The sequence below is a fragment of the Labrus bergylta genome, chromosome 1, assembly GCF_963930695.1.
Source record: "Labrus bergylta chromosome 1, fLabBer1.1, whole genome shotgun sequence".
Taxonomy (NCBI): Eukaryota; Metazoa; Chordata; class Actinopteri; order Labriformes; family Labridae; genus Labrus; species Labrus bergylta.
This window is the reverse complement of record NC_089195.1, coordinates 32,012,649-32,036,879: the sequence shown is the minus strand read 5'-3', so window position 1 is coordinate 32,036,879 and position 24,231 is coordinate 32,012,649. Positions and strand designations below refer to the sequence as shown.

Sequence of the window (24,231 nt, the reverse complement as noted above, 5' to 3'; positions counted from 1 at the left end):
TATACAGGGTCACAAACCTCCTCTGCTGCTTGATTCATGTTATATTTTGACCAAAGCACAGCACAGATGTTTCATTTAGACCACAGGAGACTGTTTGAGAAGCTGGAGGGGGGGGATAATACGACCTCTTTAAAGTACCAGTATCATGCACGAAACGGATCACTCATGGCGCGGTCACACTGGTCATCTGTACCGTGCTGTACCCAAGCACGATTGCCCCCCCGCAGCACCATTCCCCTGCTGGCCGGCGCGGCCCGCGGTCACACTACACAGGACTATCCGTGCCGGAGCACGATTACCTCTTGTACATAACGTCTTAATACAACACACAATACAACGCTTTATGTTATTATGAAGCGTGCTCAGTTTACAAACAGGCGGACGAGAGAGAGAGAGAGAGAGAGAGAGAAAAAGAGACGCACAGTCGAGTCCGCGTCTGCACATCACAGAAAAACACAGAGCATGACAGCTACGTTAATGACTTTACAGCTTATTTTAAGCCATTTTAATCAGACACAGCAATAAATAAATTAATTGTTCTCCGATGTGCAGACGTCCACGCGGATTCACGCACGGACTAGCGCGCGGACTCGGCCGCACGGACATCAGAGAACAACACAGAGCATGACAGCTACTTTGTGTCTTATATTGTGTCATGTTAGTCAGATACAGACATGAAACTCTGGATTTCTCCATAATGAAGGCTGTCAGTGTTGTTTACCCGCGTGCTTGTGCTCGTGCATGTAGTGTATTGTGCCTGAGCACGATACGGAGCGGTCACACTGGTCAAACAAACTGGACTTTAGCGTTGAAGCGTGCTTGGGCACGGTACGGATGGCCAGTGTGACTGTGCCCTCACACTACTAGTCAAAGCGAACTGGACTTTGTGGTCAAACGTGCTTGCCTAGTGTGAGTGTGCCCTTACTTTCCTGTCAGAGCCAAAAGGAAATAAATACTCCTGACAATGGATAACACGAGGACTTTTGAAGGTGTCAGACACTAATTTGTGTCCCGAGTTTGTCTACAAACCCCCCAATTAAGAGAAAAGTCAATCCACTTTTCAGAAAATGTGTGCTCAAACAGGCCGTTTGGAGATTTCCCCCTCATGACATCACAAAAGGCAGTAGCCCCTCCCCCAGGTGGGTGACACTCCCACAGCTAGGTGTTTGTTCTGCCCTCTGAGTCTGCCTTCTCACCGTAAACAATAGAACATGGAGCAAGAAAGCCCGAGCCACCCAAGACCTTCCAGAGAGGGGGCGTGGTCAAACACAGCTCATTTACATATTTAAAGGTACAGACACAAAAACAGCCTGTTCTGAGCAGGGCTGAAATCGAGGGGTTTATAGACATGATACAAATGATGACAAATACAGGATCAGAGTGGATTTAGAACAAGAAACTTTACATACATGTTTTGATGAGCTCTGAGACTTATTGATTGAAGAGGAGGAGAATATGTGACCTTTAAAACCCGCCTCAGCTCCAGCTCTCAGCTTGATCAGAGTGGATTTAGAGCAAGAACATCACAACTTTCACCGTAGTCTACCTTAGTGTAGCTAGTAGGAGTGTAAACCCACACAAAGCAAAAACAGAAAGCTATAGAGAAGCTGCACGTTGTGGACTTGGCTGAACACAATAGAAATCATTACGCAGGTAGACATTTTAAACCTCTTAAATCAGACTGTGTCTTTAATACCAGTGTGACTTATATTCCTGATTGTACAGTACTTTAAACACGTTCCACATAGCTCTACTGCCAGGCTTCCATTTCACCGTCATGGGCGGATGCAAACTGCAGCTTGACCTGTTTGAAGAGTCTAACAACCTGAGGCAGTTTGAGTTTGAGTTTTTTTTTAATTTAATTCAACGAGGCGATGTGGGGCCTCCTGGGTTACATCTTTTGAAACATCATGTAACCAAATAACTCACCACAAACAGGTTTCACATGTCATTCCGAGGCCTGTCCATGCATGTCCTCCTGCCGTGTTTTCAACTGTTGATAACTTCTGTCACATAACAACCATCAGTGTTCTAACTGGGCTCCAGGTGTTTGATGGGCTCCCTTTAATGTCTGATTTATGAGTTGTTCTGCGGTGTAGGGTGATGTCAATAAATTTACATGGTGTTGTTTTTACAGCCCATTTTCCTCCTCCATAATTATATATTGGGTTTTTTTCCAGGTGACCATCAAGTCATGATATACATGGAGGAAGATGAGTCTCGAGAATGTCTTTGTGTTTAAAGTCACGATTTAATCTTCATTCACACTCTGACATTTCATCTGTTTTTCAGGAGATGATCAGGAAACGGAGGGAGATGTTAAAGAAAGTCTGACTACAGGTAAATATAATTCAAACATTTGAGTTGGATTGTCACTTTTTAAACGTCAATATAATTCTAGTAAGAATTAGACGACATGAAAAAAAACAGTTTACCATATGTCTTGTTTTTTTTGTTTGCCCATGGTTTGTGGAAAAAGGGCTTGGCTGCTAATCATAACTCTTTGAACCATGTAATGATCTGACTCATGTTTCAGACTCTTGCGGTTTGCTTTTACTTGCTTTACATGTTGTTGTTTTTACAGCCCATTGTCCTCCACCATAATTATATATTGTTTTTTTTTCCAGGTGACCATCATTCCATGAAAAGCTTATTGTCTTTTTGAGAAGATGATCAGGAAACGGAGGGAGATGTTCAAGAAAGTCTGACTACAGGTAAATATAATTCAAACATTTGATTTGGATTGTCACCATTTAAACGTCAATATAATTCTAGTAAGAAATAGACGACATAAAAAAAAAAACAGTTTCGATACCTAGTCCCAAGTGCACTATTTTGGTTGAATTTCCATTCTTTATTGCCAAAAATGTACAAGCAAACTCCTGCACATTGTCTGAAATTGCACATAATACATTGGCAGCAATGTGTTTGTGCAATTTAGACAGTCACCACTTCTGCTGTCTGTTTGTTAGACATAAAAAATCATCACATCTTCATGACACACGAGTGTGAATTTGAATGAGCCATTGCAGCTTTGTGTTCAAAATATTAGGGCTTCAACACTTGCCACCTGCCAGAGCCCATTTTTCTCCACAGCCGAGTGAGCTGATGTGAAAACGCAGCAGGATATAATCAGGAGAATTCAGCTCAAGCCAATAGGAGGGGGGGAGTGACGTTTATATACTGTGACTGCTGCACCGTGCATATAGATTTTCAGGCAGATGTGAAAACAGCTTGTGACTGAAGGTCTTTAGTTTTTATTAAAGCTTCAATACTTTTTGATACAATGCATCATTAAGGATTCTCAGATTGTCTTATTTTAAAACAAGTGGCATCAAAAACTGTTGCAAATTCAGACAACCAAACAAGGTAATAAGTTTGTTACTAACCCTCCCTTTTCCTTTCTTTTTCTCTTCATCTCTCTGTGCAGGAGAAACCAAGACCACTCTCACAGACGACCACTGAAATCAACACTTCTTGTTTGCTTGAGCCTGCGTCAGCATTTTAACTTTTCCTAATGCAAACATCCATGTACATAACCAGGTAAAGCTTGTATCACTGTGATTTAAAAGAAACTGTAAGCGCTTTGTTCACCTTTAATCTACCAAGTAAACAAGCTCCAATCAAGTTTAAAATGTCAACAAAGACTCATATATCGCTGACAACAGGAGTAAAAGGGGTCCAGGTCAGGCTCTGTTGTCTTAAAGTAACCACATTGGGAACCGTTCCGACACCACGAAGTCTCTGATGTTGATTTTTCCATATCTTTAGTGAAGGGTTAGAATCATGAAATACTTTTAATTCGTGTGTGTGTGTATTTTAAGGAAATGCAACTGACTACAGTAGTCCAATTGAAAGAAAGTATGTTATATTTTCTTATTGCCATAAATGCCTTTAAAGTAGCCACTACGGGGCGCTGGTAGCCTAGTAGTTAGCTTGCATGCCCCATGTACGGATGCTTAAGTCCTCCAAGCGGGCGACCTGGGTTTGAGTCCAACCAGTGGCTGCTTTGCCGCCTGTCTTTCCCCACTCTCTCTCCATCTCCCTCCCTGATTTCTGACTGTCCTCTCTGTAAATAATAAAACCCCCAAAGCAGACTGAGTCTCCTCTTCAGCCATCACTGAATCAAAGACTGTGTGGGGATTCACCTGAGCATCAACTTTCAAAAGTCCAGAGCGGACAAAATAAAGGGTGAAGAGGAGGGGCAGCTGCTTGAGCAACAATAAAAGTCTATGGAGCAGAAAGGGAGGAATATGCAGCTTTAAATGCAGCATATTACTTGTAAGCTGATCTTTTTTTTGTTTTTCATCTTGTCATAGGATTTGCAGAAAAATGGATTAAATACAGAATAAGTTTATCCTGCCAAGATGCTCGTTAGGAACATTTTTTATGATTTAAGTGCTCTGTACTGTGGTATGAATGTTGTGCAAGGATGTCAGCTCACACTGTAAGTGCTCATACTCAACGGTCTGATTATAAATCACCACCTGTGTGCTCACACTGTGTCTCATATGCACGGCTCAAACACAAAACGTTGTGTTCCCCGGCAGCTGGAGGTCGGCAGCTATTTCCTGCCAACGTTTCTTTTATTCATATATGTTGTGCCAGGAGGGGTTAGAGGCATAAAAACAGGCGTGCCTGCTGTTGCCATGGTGCTTTCAGACACTCTCTGCCAGTCTGCGCAGGCGCAATCAGGAGAACAAAAAAGTTTGGGAATTTCATTCACTCTGTGAGAGTATGTAGTCATAAGACAAACATTTCAGTAATGCCAGACATCCATCAAACTGGTCGGAGGCAACAGAGCAGGCTGTGATAGGCCCTTTTGTGAGGTTTGGTTTATTATGTAACATAGATGAGTTTATGAAATCAACGACAAACGTCCTTACACTACTGTCAGTCATTCAGATTCTGTGTGTCGTGAACATTAGGTTTATATACATGTATGTGTTTGTAAAATGAACTGTATACTCTTTTAATTATTTTTTTATCGTGTTTTTTAGCACTAGCACCTTGTACAAACGGTGAATTGTGATTGTATGGTAATAAAACAAAGTCTAAATAAAAAAAACATAAAACAACCCTGTGATAAAGTTTCATGTTGTGTGTCATGAAGGATAGCTCTTGTTTAATGAAAATAAAAAATACATTCAGGCAGAAGTGGTGCAGCTGTTGATGTAGTTGTTGATGACGATGTGTTAAAGGTCACACATTATCCAAAATACAATTAAACACTAATGTGTCTCTAGGCCGTCTACAAACCACCCCCCAGTTATGAGAAAAGTCCATCCTCTAAGTCTTTTGCCTGCTCCACTTTTCAGAAAATGTGTGCTCAAACAGGCCGTTTGGAGATTTTCCCTTCATGACATCACAAAGGGCAGTAACCCCTCCCCCAGGTGGGTGCTTAAAGCTGTTTGTTTGCACTTACTGACGTCGTTTCGTCCCCTCTAGATCCTCACTTGTCTTGTTCTTACTCCCTGATGTTCGTCAGGGAGCCCCGTGTGAAAACATCTGCACACTCTCTGATATTCTACTTCGCACCGCTCCTCTCTCGGTTGGTGGCATGTTTTTAAAGCTGTTGTCTTGTTTTGGCCTGTTTCCATTTTCATCTTCTTCCCTTATATGTTCATCTGATGACAGAGCAGCTTATCGCCACACAAGATCTGATTTATTCACGACCTGTCAAAGCATTCATCACACTTCCTCGTTCTCTTCACTTCCCTTTTCTTTAAAACCGACTCATAAGCGCACTAAAGCACCAAATGTTCATGTGATTGCAGCACTATTTGATCTCTCTGGTTATGGATGTCTCTTAAGCTGTTTTCACACAGGACAGCCTGCCAACTGAAATCCATCTGAGGTGCATTTTCAGTGAGTCCGACTCGATAATGCAGGATTTCCCAATCTTGGGGTACCACATGGAGTCCAAATGGGGTTAATTGGACGTATTCAAAGTATCAATAAACGAGTAGACAAGAACACACTGCCACAAATAAAGCAGCTTCATGATGTGCACATGGATCCTTGGTTGTCACTGGCCGGGTAATATGAATAAATGTGAGCTAAGATGAGCTGGGATCTTTTTAACTAAAAATTCCAAAAAATCATGATATGGCTGAATTTGTTTGTTTTTCATATCAGCATTAAATACCTTCCTCATCATATCATATCAGTATCACTTTCCTCCAGATCAAACTTCAATAAGTCAAGATTCAATTCCTGTAAATCATTATAGACTGGAATGCTGCCATCAACTGGACAAACAGCAACACAACAGGTTGATGATCATAACAGAGCTCACTATATGATGCTGTTTTTTAGTAGAGCATTTTTTTATTTACCATTTGTTTTAAACAGACAAAAGTCATTTCAATGGAAACCTGAGCTGTAGTTTCCACGTTTCAAGGACAATATGAGCATGTAAACAATAAGGTTCCTTTTCCAGTTTGCCATAATCCAAATAAATCACTTTGCTGTTGACTTAAATCATTCCCACAATGGTCAACAGAATACCAAGTTTAAAATCTGCTTTAGATATCTCCTGCAGTTACTGTTTCAGTTTGGTTTGTTGGTTCTGCCTGCATCTAAATCCAGCCTGCAGAACAAGTGAGATAAGCTCCTGTTTTGGTGAACAGAGAAAGAAGAATGCTTCCATAAATAGAACAGATCCAGATCAGCTCTGTTGAAATAAAGTCCACTTTCTGACAAAGAGTACTGCCGTGCAGACAACACAAGTTTTCAAAGTATTACCCGTAGCATAAACAACATTCATTCATTTCTGTTGTTGTTGCTGCTACTCTGTTTGTCTCTGTCTGTCTTTTTCTTTACATCTGTCTGTCTATCTCACTTTACAAGCCCAACACCATTGTGACAGATGGCCCCTCAACCAAGCAGAAACCTCTGGTGTCGAAAAATGTGGGAAAAAAAAGTGTCCACTAGAGGCTGGCTGCAGAAGCACCAGAAGTCACATACACACCCCATTTTAAAAACGCTACAGTATAAATAAACATGTTCTCAACCTGGTTTAAATAACTAAATAGGTCTGGTTAGCTCATGTCTCGATCGGCACACACTGTAAGATGGGTGATTTTTTTAACAACTCAGCTGTTTTGATTTTATGAAGGATGAGCGTTATTCAAAATAAGGAGCGTAGCTGAGCTAAATGACAAGCGGACACGGTGTAACAGTTTGTCAGGAGGCTTAAAATCCGCCTCAGCTCGTTAGGTTGAATGAAAGTTAGGCTGAGACGTGATTTCCAGCATGGAGACCGCCATCAGTGGGATTCCAGCGCCCCCTGCAGGAACAGATGGGTAAAATCACTCAGGCTTCATATATTCATATTTACAGTGTACGAGTTCAACATGAGTCTGGTCCTTTTCGAGGTTTCTGTCTGTTTTCTTGCCACTATAAATTTGTTAAATGTTGCTTAGCGCTCCTACACGTTGCTTTGCAGGATGCACGCCGGAGCTGTTGGAGCCTTGCTCACGGGCAGTACTCGGGTAGTGACCTGGCACCTCTCCAGCTTCCATATTTTGGTCTTCACCAGGACTTGAACCAGCGACCCTTCAGGTTCCCAAACCAAGTCTCCACAGACTGAGCTACTGCCGCCCCAAAGAGTTTTGGAGTGGCGGCTGCTGCGGGAGCCTCCCTCAGTAATTTTTTGACTTTTTTAAATTCTTTTTTGTGACTCATAAAAATCCCATCACTTTGACTTTAAGGTGTTTTATGTGCTTTATTGGGTCCATTTGTAGGTTGTTGTTGTTGGCCCCTTAGGTCTTAGTTGACACAGCAGACAGCCAGCAGCCTTCATCTTCAATCAAAGCGACTACGCCCCAGATCATGTATAACTGGTAGCTTCGATTTTGAGTTTAACCACAATGCATCCTTCTTGTCATGAATAAAGAAAGCTTTGAAGACCAAAGCTCTTCTTTTGTTTTGTTGCTGTTTTGTGCCCCATGTGGCCACTTGAAGAAGTGCAGTTGTTTTGCACTTCCTGTTAGCTTCACTGTTAGCTTGTTAGGTTACTGCTTGATATGTTGTCATAATTGTTTCAAAGAAAACCTGTAAAGCATGTGCATGTTTTCATGAAGTGTTTTTTTGTAAAACATGAAGTGTGCAATGCACGAGCATTCACACTAATACAAATATTTATAAAATACATAGATGATATTTATGTGTCCTCATGAGGCACAAAGCTGGAATCAACAGGAGAGGAGTGAGAGCAGGTGAGGGCTAGAGTCTGTTGAAAGTATTTGAGGACACCTGGTGGACAGCTCGGGCATGGCAGGTTATGGGGAGGAGGAGGAGGAGATTAATTAGGGGCCTAGGAGAAGGGAGCAGTCTGTTTTCAGAAAGGTGCTAGGAGCTCTGAAGAATATGCTTAAAATCACAGCAACGCTGTAATTCTATATCCTTTATTTTCCTCCTTTACAATGGAAGCCTCAGAGCTTCAGTTCAGACGATTACCAGAAGAGGGCAGCATTGGAGGACAGCATACACTCTCTTGCAGGAAGTGCAGATGGATGGATAGCACTTGTGCAGAATCTTCAAAGACACTTCTGGACCCTTAATTGACACAAAATATTTCCTTGGTAATAACAAAGTGTTTTTCCAGTCAATGCCAGCGTACAGATTATTCCAAACATAGATGCAGGTTTACTACAGGTGTCCCTCTGAACTATTTCTCTTGTACATTAGTTATTAGTTTTAACACTTAGAAAAGAATCAGAACAGATTTTGGCCCAAGGCCTCATTCAGATTGTCATATATATATTTTTTTTTCATGTTAGCAAGGGCTGACAAATATTCCTAAAATAGAAAATGTTCCGTACAATGTATGTTTTTTCTTTTTTTTTCGACTGCTTTTACTATTTTCCACATTTTTTGTCAACTATGAAAATAAACCTATGCATAATTTTTGCAAACAAGCGGACTGTTGTTTCACCATTCAATAACCTGAGCTTAATACAGAATTTACAAAAAAATGAACCACATTACTTGTTAACAGGCTTGATTCTGAGAAAACAAATTTAAAAAAAAAGTAGAATGAAGAAATCTAAGTATTTGATTCCCTTTTAATAAAGGGTTTCTTTTGCTAGACTTTTGATTGTGATCTACAAAGCCTTACTATTTTTTTTTTAAATAATGAGAAGACAATAGTCTTTCCCTGTAATTAGTTATTGTGTATTTACCTTATTCTTGGAAGATAAAGATAAAGATAAAGATAAAGATAAAAATAAAGATAAACTTTATTGATCCCCCGTGGGGGAAATTTGTGCATTACAGCAGCTCCAGAAAACAAGGGACAGGAATATACTTATAAAAAATAAAAACAGAAGTTAAAAACAGATCAAACATATTTACATCATTTAAATAAAAAAATACAATAATGTAAAAAAAATACAATAATGTAAAAAAAATACAATAATGTAAAAAAATAATGTAGTGCAGTGACCAATTTTAACAAACCCAATATTGTTTAGAAAAGTCACTTGAGGGATGAATGTGGAAGCTTTCTGACGCGTGCTTAGCTCGAAGAAATGAACACAGTCCATTGATGATTTGATTTGGATATTTCAATCCATTTCTTTTTAAACACTTCTTATCAAATAAAGGAAAATAAGACGAACCACTGTTTATAAATAAAACAAACAAATCCGCGTTGGATGCGTTTAACTCCGACAGGCTGACACGGTAAAAAAAAACTGTTTGCCTCCATTCAATCACCTGTCCCACCTCACCTGGAGCCTTGCCTTAACCACAGCATCCGCCCAGGCTACACATAGTGCCCAGTAGAGGGCCAACACACACAAGCACAAGGAAAATAGCATCACACAAAACAAACACCTCATTTGGCTCCAACAAGTAGCATGAGTGCAAGATCATTTATTGTGATTGGTTGTACATTGTCGAAGGTCTATGATGCTCCAACCTTATCTGGCCAATTTTACCTGACTTCACCCTATATGATGAAACAGCACATCTTCTCCTTTTCAGATTACACTAAGCTGCTGTCGCCTTTCCTCCCTGCTCCTCTAGAAGTGGACTTTCTCCCGCAGAGCTCGAAAAAACTGCCAAATGCTTTATTGACTGCGGTCAAACCAGCCGCTCCTCGAGTTTACATGGTGAAGTGAGCCGCCCCTAAATATGAAGTGCCCACGTATTCTGATCTTTATGGTAAATGCTCCGGACTGGAGGCTCACTTCACCATGTAAACTCGAGGAGCGGCTGACTTGACCGCAGTCAATAAAGCATTTGGCAGTTTTTAGAGAACGATCTAATTACTGCCTTCTTATGCAAGTACACAAAACACCAATGTGGTAAATTTTGTCCTGCAACCCTAGTGGTGCCAATACATTTATGGACTAAATGGTAGGCTGCTGGCATGTTCCACCACTAGTGGATTGTTTTTAATTCTGCCAAATGTGCTTTCCTTCATCATTCAGCATTCATTTTGCCACTTGTTAAACTCTAATAGTAGAGGAACAAACCCCCCAAAAAGGCTTTAGTTTTCGAGATACCCTTACCTGAGGTAGAACAAAGCACGACCATATTTTTTCATAACTTGAACATGTCTAGTTTATGAAACGGATTGTTGTATAAAAATATTTTACTGCAAAATAACTTTTTTTGGATGTTTTATGCATCTTACCAAAAAACGAAAATAGGTCAAATTAGGGCTTCTCCAAAAGGGACAGCTCTAGCCTTATCACATGTATCTCTGGGAATCAGAATCAGAATTTCACCAAATATGGACAGGATGTTCACAGATAGTTATTAGTTACAATTATGCAAAGTTTTTATCAATACTATTTTCATTTTTTGAATTTTTCACACTTAAACACACATGTAGTTTAGGCGGAAATTGAAAATTGAAACAAAAATTCAAAAGGTATGTATATCAAAGTCTGTCATTTTTTAAGTAAGGACACCAAACATTAAAATATGTCATTTGTATCTTCTTTAGACTGTTATCTCAACATAAAAGCAAGTTATGTGACTTCTCACTTGACCCTATGCTGTCACCAGCCCCAAACAGGAAACTAGTGCAGCCAGGATTTCAGGGCGACCTGGTACAATGGGGCCCTATGGATGTGTATGTGGGAGGAGGTGGCCACAAACAATAGATTAAGACTCAACAACAAGACACAATATAATTGTATTCTGTAATATATATATAATTAAACATTTTATAGTTATTTCTAATACATTTTGTCTCATATTTTCTATCTTGATGATTTATATGATGACACTCAACCCTCTGCTTTCAACAATATTATCACCTATGACATTGTTTCTATTTCATTCTAAAAAATTAAAGCATTGTCTTGACATCAGTTGTGAAATATTAATGATCTAAAAAACAGTATTGATATATATAACCCTGAGTTCTTAGAAATTAAACATACTTCATATAGTCTATTTGTATATCGGCCATACAGCCTGTTGTAGTTTTTTAATGTATTTCAGTCGTATAAAGATGGTGTGTAGTCACCATATCTCCTGCTTTTAAGAAGAACCCTAGTTACTCCAGAGGATACACTGGATGAAGGGATTGTTTTTATAATACCCTAAGTATGATAAAGTGTTAAAAAAAAAAAGCTACAATAGCTATTTTTGTTGAATGATTTATCAGGCAACCAATGGAGCTGGGATACAAAACAATTCTTATGATGGCGTAAATGTGTGTAAGGTAAATTAGGATAACAATCATGCAGACATGTTTATAAAAAACGTCTTTATACACTTATTTTACCTCATTATATATAATGACATTTGAGTTTTAAATGCTAATTACAAAGGATGATTTCCACTTAAGACAATATGGCTGTGAACCTGAGAGCTTAACACCGTACAACTAAAAACCTTTGTGTCACACTAAGCATCCCCTGGAGACAAAGTTTGACCTCTTATCTCTTCGCTGATCTTGTCCTGTGCTTGTGTAAGTTGTGTTTACTGATGAAAAATCTCCTTCTGCCAAGTTTGAACCGTCAAATATATCCCTAACTCTGAATCTTGGCTGTAGAAAATGACAGCAACCCGCTGAAAGCAGTAACGAATAAGAATAACTTCACAGAAGAAAATATATTCTATCTTAAGGTCTTGTTTGTTTTTGTAAACCATTTCACGATATCAGTATAAGTTTAAGTGAGCTCCATAACCAACAAAAACAATCCTCCCAGGAGCTTTAAAAAAAAAACAGCTGCTGCAGAAAATAACCATCAACAAAGTCAACCAACCAAACAAAGATAACATAACCAAATCAAAACATCATAACCAAATCAAGACAACACAACCAAATCAAGACAACACAACCAAATCAAGACATAATAACCAAATCAAGACAACACAACCAAATCAAGACAACACAACCAAATCAAGACATAATAACCAAATCAAGACAACACAACCAAATCAAGACACCACAACCAAATCAAGACATCATAACTAAATCAAGACAACACAACCAAATCAAGACAACACAACAAAATCAAGACACCACAACCAAATCAAGACATCATAACTAAATCAAGACAACACAACCAAATCAAGACAACACAACCAAATCAAGACAACACAACCAAAGACAACACAACCAAATCAAGACACCACAACCAAATCAAGAGAACACAACCAAATCAAGACAACACAACCAAATCAAGACAACACAACCAAATCAAGACAACACAACCAAATCAAGACACCACAACCAAATCAAGACAACACAACCAAATCAAGACATCATAACTAAATCAAGACAACACAACCAAATCAAGACACCACAACCAAATAGAGACAACACAACCAAATCAAGACAACACAACCAAATCAAGACATCATAACCAAATCAAGACAACACAACCAAAGACAACACAACCAAATCAAGACACCACAACCAAAGACAACACAACCACAGACAACACAACCAAATCAAGACAACATAACCAAATGAAGACAACACAACCAAAGACAACACAACCAAATCAAGACAACATAACCAAATCAAGACATCATAACTAAATCAAGACAACACAACCAAAGATAACACAACCAAATCAAGACAACACAACCAAAGACAACACAACCAAATCAAGACACCACAACCAAAGACAACACAACCAAAGACAACACAACCAAATCAAGACAACACAACCAAATCAAGACAACATAACCAAATCAAGACAACACAACCAAATCAAGGCACCACAACCAAAGACAACACAACCAAATCAAGACAACACAACCAAAGACAACACAACCAAATCAAGACAACATAACCAAATCAAGACAACACAACCAAAGACAACACAACCAAATTAAGACAACATAACCAAATCAAGACAACATAACCAAAGACAACACAACCAAATCAAGACATCATAACTAAATCAAGACAACACAACCAAATCAAGGCACCACAACCAAAGACAACACAACCAAATCAAGACAACATAACCAAATCAAGAGAACACAACCAAAGACAACACAACCAAATCAAGACAACATAACCAAATCAAGACAACACAACCAAAGACAACACAACCAAATCAAGACAACACAACCAAAGACAACACAACCAAATCAAGACAACATAACCAAATCAAGACAACACAACCAAAGACAACACAACCAAATCAAGACAACACAACAAAATCCAACACAACCAAAGACAACACAACCAAATCAAGACAACACAACCAAATCAAGACACCACAACCAAAGACAACACAACCAAATCAAGACAACATAACCAAATCAAGACAACATAACCAAATCAAGACAACACAACCAAATCAAGACAACATAACCAAATCAAGACAACACAACCAAATCAAGGCACCACAACCAAAGACAACACAACCAAATCAAGACAACACAACCAAATCAAGACAACATAACCAAATCAAGACAACACAACCAAAGACAACACAACCAAATCAAGACAACACAACCAAATCAAGACAACACAACCAAAGACAACACAACCAAATCAAGACAACACAACCAAATCAAGACACCACAACCAAATCAAGACAACACAACCAAAGACAACATAACTAAATCAAATACAACACAACCAAATCAAGGCACCACAACCAAAGACAACACAACCAAATCAAGAGAACATAACCAAATCAAGACAACACAACCAAAGACAACACAACCAAATCAAGACAACATAACCAAATGAAGACAACACAACCAAAGACAACATAACCAAATCAAGACAACACAACCAAAGACAACACAACCAAATCAAGACAACATAACCAAATCAAGACAACACAACCAAAGAGAACACAACCAAATCAAGACAACACAACAAAATCTAACACAACCAAAGACAACACAACCAAATCAAGACAACATAACCAAATCAAGACAACACAACCAAAGACAACATAACCAAATCAAGACAACACAACAAAATACAACACAACCAAATACAACACAACCAAATCAAGACAACACAACCAAATCCAACACAACCAAATACAACACAACCAAATCAAGACAACACAACCAAAGACAACACAAACAAATCAAGACAACATAACCAAATCAAGACACCACAACCAAAGACAACACAACCAAATCAAGACAACACAACCAAAGACAACACAACCAAATCAAGACAACACAACCAAATCAAGGCACCACAACCAAAGACAACACAACCAAATCAAGACAACGTAACCTAATTATTATTGATGATGATAGTTTTTGTTTGATAACGACGACTTTTAAGATGGTTTCTATACTGATTGTGCTTCCAAGAACTGCTGTCAATGTTGTGCTTTGCCTCTGTGCACTGCCTGTCAGCATTAGTGTCCGATCTGACTTAAAGCTGTTAATTTGCACATACTGACATCGTTTTCCTGCTCTCTAGATCCTCGCTTTTGTTTTACTTACTCTCTGATGTATGTTGCTTTGGATAAAAGTGTCTGCTATATAAATTGTAGAACTGTAGAAATGCATTCAACACAATCAAATACAGCAAAATAAAGGCAATCAACAAAAAGTAGACAATACTGACACAATAACCACATGCAGCCAATACATCAAAATGCAAGGAAAAGTCATTACCATCTACAGGCAATCCAGCCACAGACAATAGAACATAGCTAAATGTATTTTCAAACAAAAAAGTTGTGAGTTTGGTTATATGTTGTCATTTTTCTTAGAATAGATTATATGAATGGAGAATCCGAAGGGGACTATTATCTTTGGAGGCAGGGCAATGTTGATCAGACGCTAAATGCTCATCAGACTAAAGCCAGTGGGTGTACAAGTGATTTTGATGCCTGCGAAAGGTTTAACCATCTGCAATCTTTTCTATTGATGATCTAGTTGTGGTGTCTTGATTTGGTTATGGTGTCTTGATTTGGTTGTGTTGTCTTGATTTGGTTGTGGTGTCTTGATTTGGTTATGGTGTCTTGATTTAGTTATGGTGTCTTGATTTGGTTGTGTTGTCTTGATTTAGTTATGGTGTCTTGATTTGGTTGTGATGTTTGGTTGGTTGACTTTGTTGATGGTTATTTTCTGCAGCAATTGTTTTCTTAAAGCTCCTGTGAGGTAAGAGGTCAAACTTTGTCCCCAGGGGATGCTTAAGTGTGAGGCAAAGGTTTTTAGTTGCAAGATGTTAAGCTCTCAGGTTCGCAGTCAGTTTGTCTAAACATGGAAATCGTCCTTTGTAATTAGCATTTAAAACTCAAATGTCATTATATATAATGAGGTAAAATAAGTGTATAAAGACGTTTTTTATAAACATGTCTGCATGATTGTTATCCTAATTTACCTTACACACATTTACGCCATCATAAGAATTGTTTTGTATCCCAGCTCCATTGGTTGCCTGATAAATCATTCAACAAAAATAACTATTGTAGCTTTTTTTTTTAACACTTTATCATACTTAGGGTATTATAAAAACTATCCCTTCATCCAGTGTATCCTCTGGAGTAACTAGGGTTCTTCTTAAAAGAAGGAGATATGGTGACGACACACCATCTTTATATGAGTGAAATACATTAAAAAACTACAACAGGCTGTATGGCCGATATACAAATCGACTATATGAAGTATGTTTAATTTCTAAGAACTCAAGGTTATATATATCAATACTGTTTTTTAGATCATTAATATTTCACAACTGATGTCAAGACAATGCTTTAATTTTTTAGAATGAAATAGAAACAATGTCATAGGTGATAATATTGTTGAAAGCAGCGGGTTGACTCTGAGTGTCATCATATAAATCATATACAAGATAGAAAATATGAGACAAAATGTATTAGAAATAACTATAAAATGTTTAATTATATATATATTACAGAATACAATTATATTGTGTCTTGTTGTTGAGTCTTAATCTATTGTTTGTGGCCACCTCCTCCCACATACACATCCATAGGGCCCCATTGTACCAGGTCGCCCTGAAATCCTGGCTGCACTAGTTTCCTGTTAGGGGCTGGTGACAGCATAGGATCAAGTGAGAAGTCACATAACTTGCTTTTATGTTGAGATAACAGTCTAAAGAAGATAAAAATGACATATTTTAATGTTTGGTGTCCTTACTTAAAAAATGACAGACTTTGATATACATACCTTTTGAATATTTGTTTCAATTTTCAATTTCCGCCTAAACTACATGTGTGTTTAAGTGTGAAAATTTCAAAAAATGAAAATAGTATTGATAAAAACTTTGCATAATTGTAACTAATAACTATCTGTGAACATCCTGTCCATATTTTGTGAAATTCTGATTCTGATTCCCAGAGATACATGTGATAAGGCTAGAGCTGTCCCTTTTGGAGAAGCCCTAATTTGACCTGTTTTCGTTTTTTGGTAAGATGCATAAAACATCCAAAAAAAGTTATTTTGCAGTAAAATATTTTTATACAACAATCCGTTTCATAAACTAGACATGTTCAAGTTATGAAAAAATATGGTCGTGCTTTGTTCTACCTCGGGTAGGGGTCTCTCAACTTTTAGGGGCCCAAGTTCCTCTACTATAAGGGCCTGATTTAACTAAGCTCCCAAGTAAAGAGTACTAAATTGCGTGTTCACTCCAAAAGTTTGCACGTTTGGTTGGTGGGCGTTTTGCGGGTGATCTACTAAGATTTGCGCGAATGACATCAGGTGCAAACCTTGTGGAGGCGGTAATATTTAAGTTAGTTTTTTTGCGTGTTCTACTGGTTTACATCACGGAGCGTTTGGACAGAAAGCAGGATGACTGCAAGCGCAAAATAGGTATTAGTGGGAGAGGCAAATAAACGCACAATACTTTCGAGTTATAGCAGATAAATCTCAATATTACAAAGAATATTTTGGTTATAAGAAAACCTCGGCATTAAACAGGGCCTCTCTTTTCTTCCCTTCATCTTAAGAATGAAGTGTCATACATTGCGCAGGAGGTGTGAGCTGTGTCCTCTGTGGCACGGACGCTCTACACTCGCCGTTGTTGCGCACCGGACAGCTGGCCAGCGCTGTGTCTGATCGGATATAAATGCCCTGGAAAGAGGTATCGAAGACGGGGGTACAAACAGTGGTGAGGTCCCCCAATCCAAGCGTCCTACAGAGTGCTCAGCAGCGGGCTTTAGAGGAAGGAGACGAGCGCATTATGGAGAGGAGCGCACCGGAGGGGGCGAGCTGGGGGAGAGACGCGCGACCCGAGAAAAAGGAAATATAAAAAATATATAATGTTGGCGAAAAGAGGGAAATAGGAAGACATAAATGTCAATGTTGAAATTCTATACAATGCAGAGGCTGTGAATGTTCAGTTTTGTTTGGCTATATGGCAACAATAGCCTGTAGTTTAATCAAGGTGTTCCTCTTCCTTAACGATTAGAATATTGAATCAAATTAAAAAATGAATGCATGCCATTTATTTTTCTGTCATTTGAAAGATGTAAACACTGTGATGTTGCGGCCTTCTTGACCTCTGAATTTCCATGCCAAAAATGCATTTTTGTCCTCCTCCTGGTCGTTTTTCTCATCCTCTGCCATTGTCGTTCGGTTGTGTGGAAAATGCTCTCGCGCACTGACTTGCAGCGCACCTGCGCACATAATGCCACCTGCTTCTGCATCCGCACAGTGCAACCTGCGTGTAGTGCCGTAAAGTAATCCCTACCGGCAATCCTTTGTTTGAGAAAGTAACTGTATTCAGAATACACCAATTTAAACTGGAACTAAAACGGAATACAATTACTCTTATTTTGTATTTTAAATACGTAACGCCGTTACATGTAATCCGTTACTTCCCAACCCTGCCGACACCACATGAATGCAGCATAAAGCATTCAATTATTTTACTTTCATTTCAGGTAAAGGAACATGGCCTCCGCTGGTTTTCTGCTCTTAACGCTCGCTGTCCTCAACAGCGCATGGAGTTCACAGAGTAAGTTTAGGATCCTCCGTCATATGGAGTTTGAAATATTTGATTCTTCTTGGTATTCATGTGATTCTTTCTTCACAGCCTTTGTGAAAATTCACTGCAAGACTCAAAACATCGGACAGTATGAGCAGGAGTCACGACTTGACTGTGTAATCCACTACTCTGAAGGAGAAGTAGAAGATCCTGAAATCATGTTGGTAACTTGGAGTAGAGAGGGGGTTGAAGAACCCATACTTAAATACGACCAAGGAAAACTTACATCGTTGCCTGGATATTCATTTGCTGAACCGTCCTGGAACAACAAGAACGTGAACGTATCCCTGCTCATTCACAAAACTGCTGTTAAGGACGAGGGAGTTTATATATGTTTTGTGACCACAGACAGTGGTTTTAACAAGAACCAAACCAGACTGAGCGTCACAGGTGAGCTCTAAGATAAAACTTTGTCTCAGCTTTTTGGCACACACACACACACACACACACACACACACACACACACACACACACACACACACACACACACACACACACATCATTTTGAGGGAATGATTTATCTCTGAAGCAGCCCCTGAGAGCTCATTTTTGTGTCTGTTTGTGTAAACATTTATAAGATTAAAGACAGAAGATGGACTGCAGGAAAGATGTAAAAGTGAGCTAGATGGAATGTAGATTGTGTGGAGAACGGGAGACTTTCCTTCCCCATCAGGCTGGTATTTACCTTCAACAGAGACTGTTCAATGTTTGCTCGGTGTCTTTGCTACTTTCTGTTTCTTTATGACATATAAGATGTCTGCTGTCATTAAGTACATTTGCTTATCACACATCAAATATCAGTGGTAAAATAATAGTGTGATGATTGATGTCGAGGGTTGAAGTTCAGATTAATAATCATGTTTCATCTCCATCTTCTCCTTCAAGCCAAATACGGAGTGCCAACTATTCAGCCTCAACCTCAGGACATTGGTCTCAACACCGACGGTTCCCTGACATGCAAGTCCACCGGCTACCCAAAAGGCCGACTCAGCTGGTTTGATAAAGACAACAAGCCTTGGTTAGACCAACCCGAGGTGGAGGTGCTGAAGACAGAGAATGGTCTGTTTATCCTCTCAAGCACGCTGAAAATACAGCGAGGATCCTCCTTCTCCCAGTACACCTGCAAAGTGTTCAACGCCAGAGGAGACGAAGAGGCGGAGGAATCCTTCAAAGTGCAGAACAAACCATCACCTGGAGGTATCTGTTGTCGAGCACCACACATGATACTCGTTTCCTTCTTCACACAGCAACCGGTACTTTTTGTCAGATTTCTTTTAGCTACAGTCACATGTTATGTCATGCAAAACATTTTTTTGAAGCAACACCGACGTCAATGCAGTTACGCAATCAGGTCTTCTTTTAGGATCGCTCAACTAAGAGGAACTTGAACCCAGGGGGCCGTCATAGAGGGAGGAACGCCAGGAGGATTTATCAGAAGTACAATTCAATTCAATTCAAAAAACTTTATTTGTCCCCGGGGGGCAATTCAAAGGCACATAGAGCAATAAATTAACAACAGTGCAAGTAAACGAAACATTTGAACCTAAATAGAAAGTGTCAATTTAAATAAAACTTAAAGCTTAAACTTAACTTAAAAACACAAAATATAAAAAAGTAGATATAAGTGGACAGTGATCGGACTAACAGATGTAAAAAGAAATATATGCAGTAAACGAGAAATAAATATATATATATACAGAACTATGTGCAAGTAGGCAAATACTAAATGATAAGTTATTAAGGTACATGGTGAATAATGGAACAGGGTACGATATGGACATAGATTTGATCTGAGGAAATGATTGAGGCCTAGCAATCAAAATCTTGTAACTGAAGACATGAATGATGGTGACTTGTAGGTTCCCTTTTTTTTAAATTTATTCATTCAGGTAGCCGGCCCGGCCTTATCTCACCCGTCAGCACAAACACTGAACAGTCCAGACTTTGCTGTACTCACTAAAGCTGTTTTCACATATGCACTCCAGATGATATCTAGATAATTGCAGGAGGACCGCTCCGGAGATTCTCCCGACCTAGCCGTTCACCAGGCACCACGGGGTGGCCAATCAGATTTCAAGGGGGGGCCCACGCCAACCCTTTTTAGACACGCCCCTGTTTGTAGGCGGCTATAGATGTATAAGATGGAAAACTGTGTGAGTCCGACACAAACTCAAAACACAGAATCAGGCTGCCAGAAGCTGAATAAAGACGTTCCTGAAATACGACATATTTCTATAAATCAAGATGTTAAAGAAGGGTGAATATTCAGCGTTATCAAATCGGATTTGCAGGTGTTTGTTTGTTTCTAGAATATGAAGAACCTGGGTGAACCTTAGGGCTTATTTGGCAGCACCCTTGATTTGAACACTAACTGTTATTTTAACCATGAGAGCTGAGTCCAAAGAGCAAAATATCCCCAGGAGTGTTTTGATTATGCAGGGAAAAGAAAATCTTGGCAGCTCAGACTGAACTTGTAAACATTAAACCACAAAGAGGCTGAAGCTTCCTTAAAAAAACATTTCAGACAAGTCGGAGCAACTTTCCATCCCACGTTGCTTCAGTTTTGTTTCCTTCCATCTTGTAAGACATCAATAAGTCTCCAAGTGTGACCCAGTACTTTCTCTAAACCATGGGGGGGTCAAGCTTCTTGATTTCATGAAAGTTTTGATCCATTGTTCATACTCTTTGATGGGAAAACTCATGAACTGGTTCGTTGATATCTGTGCAGTGACCTTAGCCGAGCTGTTACAAGTCCCCACATCTGCTGAATGCAGTAAACGGTCACTTATCATCAGCTGATTAATATCTGTTTTGCAGTCGACAGTCGCGCGTTTGCAACACCAAAATCCCCTCCAGGCGTTGTCTTTACTTTCTACTTTGTCTGGGAGGGCAGATCATCAACTCAGACCCCCCCCCCCTCCCCCCCCCTAGAGAGACAGAGAAAGTGAATGTTTGCAGCTAAAAGTATCACAGGGGGAATTTCCCACCACTGCATGACACGCCAACCTGGTTCCAAATATCTTCTTCTATGTTCTATCTTTATATCCATGTGAAGTATTACATCTGTAACTTTTTATTTTCTTCTATTTGATTTATTCAGGGCTGGGACAAGGCGCCAAGGACTCAAACATGATTTTGGACACCAAGATAGTGGCTTCTGTGTTGGTCGTCGGGTCTCTGATCGTGGGGTTGCTACTTTAAAAAAGACGATCTCAGCGTGAGTACCATTAAATATATATCTGTATATTTAACATGGCATTTTCAAAAACTGACCATTGAAAATGCATTCTTGTTTATTTAACATTTAGCCATCTTAACTTTAAATCTCTTGAAATTCAAAATGGTATTAATATATTGAAACCTATGTCATTTTGCACCAGAGGAGGATGTTGGATGCTGTCCTGCATCCTGGACTTTGCAAATGCATTGTTGTAAGATCTTAAAGGGGACATACTGTGTTATGAAAAATCCTCTTCTACAGTGTTTTTGAACATATATTTGGGTATCCTGAGTGTCTACTGACCCACAAAATGTGAAATAAACCCATCCAGTCCTTTATTTGTGGTCTGCATAAGTCTTACAACACAGAGGGAAATGCTCTGTTTCAAATGTGCTCTCCTTGCGATGTCACAGTGGGATTCTGGTCAAATATAAATAAAACCCTCCCCTGATATCTCCACACATGGACTCCACCCCCAGACTAAAACAAAACTTTAGCACAGGTCGGCCATTTTTATTCTCTCTACAGAGGTGTGATGAGAAGATGAGTCTCGAGAACGTCTTTGTGTTTAAAGTCACGATTTAATCTTCATTCACACTCTAACATTTCATCTGTTTTTCAGGAGATGATCAGGAAACGGAGGGAGATGTTCAAGAAAGTCTGACTACAGGTAAATATAATTCAAACATTTGAGTTGGATTGTCACTATTTAAACGTCAATATAATTCTAGTAAGAATTAGACGACATTAAAAAAAAAAAGTTTCGATACCTAGTCCCAAGTGCACAATTTTGGTTGAATTTCCATTTTTTATTGCCAAAAATGTACAGGCAAACTCCTGCACATTGTCTGAAATTGCACATAATACATTGGCAGCAATGTGTTTGTGCAATTTAGACAGTCACCACTTCTGCTGTCTGTTTGTTAGACATAAAAAATCATTACATCTTCATGACACATGAGTGTGAATTTGAATGAGCCATTGCAGCTTTGTGTTCAAAATATTAGGGCTTCAACACTTGCCACCTGCCAGAGCGAACTGATGTGAAAACGCAGCAGGATATAATCAGGAGAATTCAACTCAAGCCAATAGGAGGGGGGGAGTGACGTTTATATACTGTGACTGCTGCACCGTGCATATAGATTTTCAGGCAGATGTGAAAACAGCTTGTGACTGAAGGTCTTTAGTTTTTATTAAAGCTTCAATACTTTTTGATACAATGCATCATTAAGGATTCTCAGATTGTCTTATTTTAAAACAAGTGGCATCAAAAACTGTTGCAAATTCAGACAACCAAACAAGGTAATAAGTTTGTTACTAACCCTCCCTCTTCCTTTCTTTTTCTCTTCATCTCTCTGTGCAGGAGAAACCAAGACCACTCTCACAGACGACCACTGAACTCAACACTTCTTGTTTGCTTGAGCCTGCATCAGCATTTTAACTTTTCCTAATGCAAACATCCATGTACATAACCAGGTAAAGCTTGTATCACTGTGATTTAACAGAAACTGTAAGCGCTTTGTTCACCCTTAATCTACCTGTCTACTTAATCTCTAGGAGTAAAAGGGGTCCAGGTCAGGCTCTGTTGTCCTAAAGTAACCACACTGGGAACCGTTCCGACACCACGGAGTCTCTGATGTTGATTTATGGAGGACAAAAGTGTATAATGTGATGATTTAGCCCACGCAATAACTGTAGCTTTTGGCAGCTTATCAGCCTCCTTCTTACTCCCTCTTCACATTCCATGTCTTTAGTGAAGGGTTAGAATCATGAAATACTTTTAATTCGTGTGTGTGTGTGTGTGTGTGTATGTATTTTAAGGAAATGCAACTATTTCCTGCCAACGTTTCTTTTATTCATATATGTTGTGCTAGGAGGGGTTAGAGGCATAAAAACAGGCGTGCTTGCTGTTGCCATGGTGCTTTCAGACACTCTCTGCCAGTCTGCGCGGGCGCAATCAGGAGAACAAAAAAGTTTGGGAATTTCATTCACTGTGTGAGAGTATGTAGTCATAAGACAAACATTTCAGGAATGCCAGACATCCATCAAACTGGTCGGAGGCAACAGAGCAGGCTGTGATAGGCCCTTTTGTGAGGTTTGGTTTATTTAACTTTTTTCACAACCGAGTTCTCAGAGAAACCGCCTCGCATGCCTTTAAAATCTTGAATTCTGATCGAGCCAGCATGTCAAGCTCGAGCCTGTCAGACCAAATATTTTCTACTGTACTGAAGACAAGCCAAAAGTGGAAAACAAAACTCCTAATCAACATCCATATATGTGAATGATTAACTGTTCTGTAACACACAGTTAATCATTGACCTGGTTGGAGAAAAAGCAGTGCCACAATAAATGTAACATAGATGAGTTTATGAAATCAACGACAAACGTCCTTACACTACTGTCAGTCATTCAGATTCTGTGTGTCGTGAAAATTAGGTTTATATACATGTATGTGTTTGTAAAATGAACTGTATACTCTTAATTATTTTTTTATCGTGTTTTTTAGCACTAGCACCTTGTACAAACTGTGAATTGTGATTGTATGGTAATAAAACAAAGTCTAAATAAAAAAAACATAAAACAA

General features: G+C 39.2%; 1 protein-coding gene and 1 long non-coding RNA gene across 2 annotated transcripts in view; both read left to right on the top strand.

Annotated features, from left to right (window-relative positions):
• LOC110005197 (CD276 antigen homolog) overlaps positions 1-5,078 on the top strand; it is a 161,511-nt gene extending 156,433 nt beyond the window's left edge. The window contains exons 5-6 of the mRNA XM_065959311.1: positions 2,667-2,714; positions 3,431-5,078. Coding sequence (XP_065815383.1) covers positions 2,667-2,714; positions 3,431-3,465 — 83 coding nt within the window. The 3' untranslated portion in view covers positions 3,466-5,078. The remainder of the gene's footprint in view (positions 1-2,666; positions 2,715-3,430) is intronic.
• Positions 5,079-21,395: 16,317 nt separating this feature from the next.
• LOC136180339 (uncharacterized) lies at positions 21,396-24,231 on the top strand. The gene is made up of 3 exons (XR_010667012.1): positions 21,396-21,644; positions 22,270-22,317; positions 23,011-24,231. It is a non-coding gene; the product is annotated as an uncharacterized lncRNA (long non-coding RNA).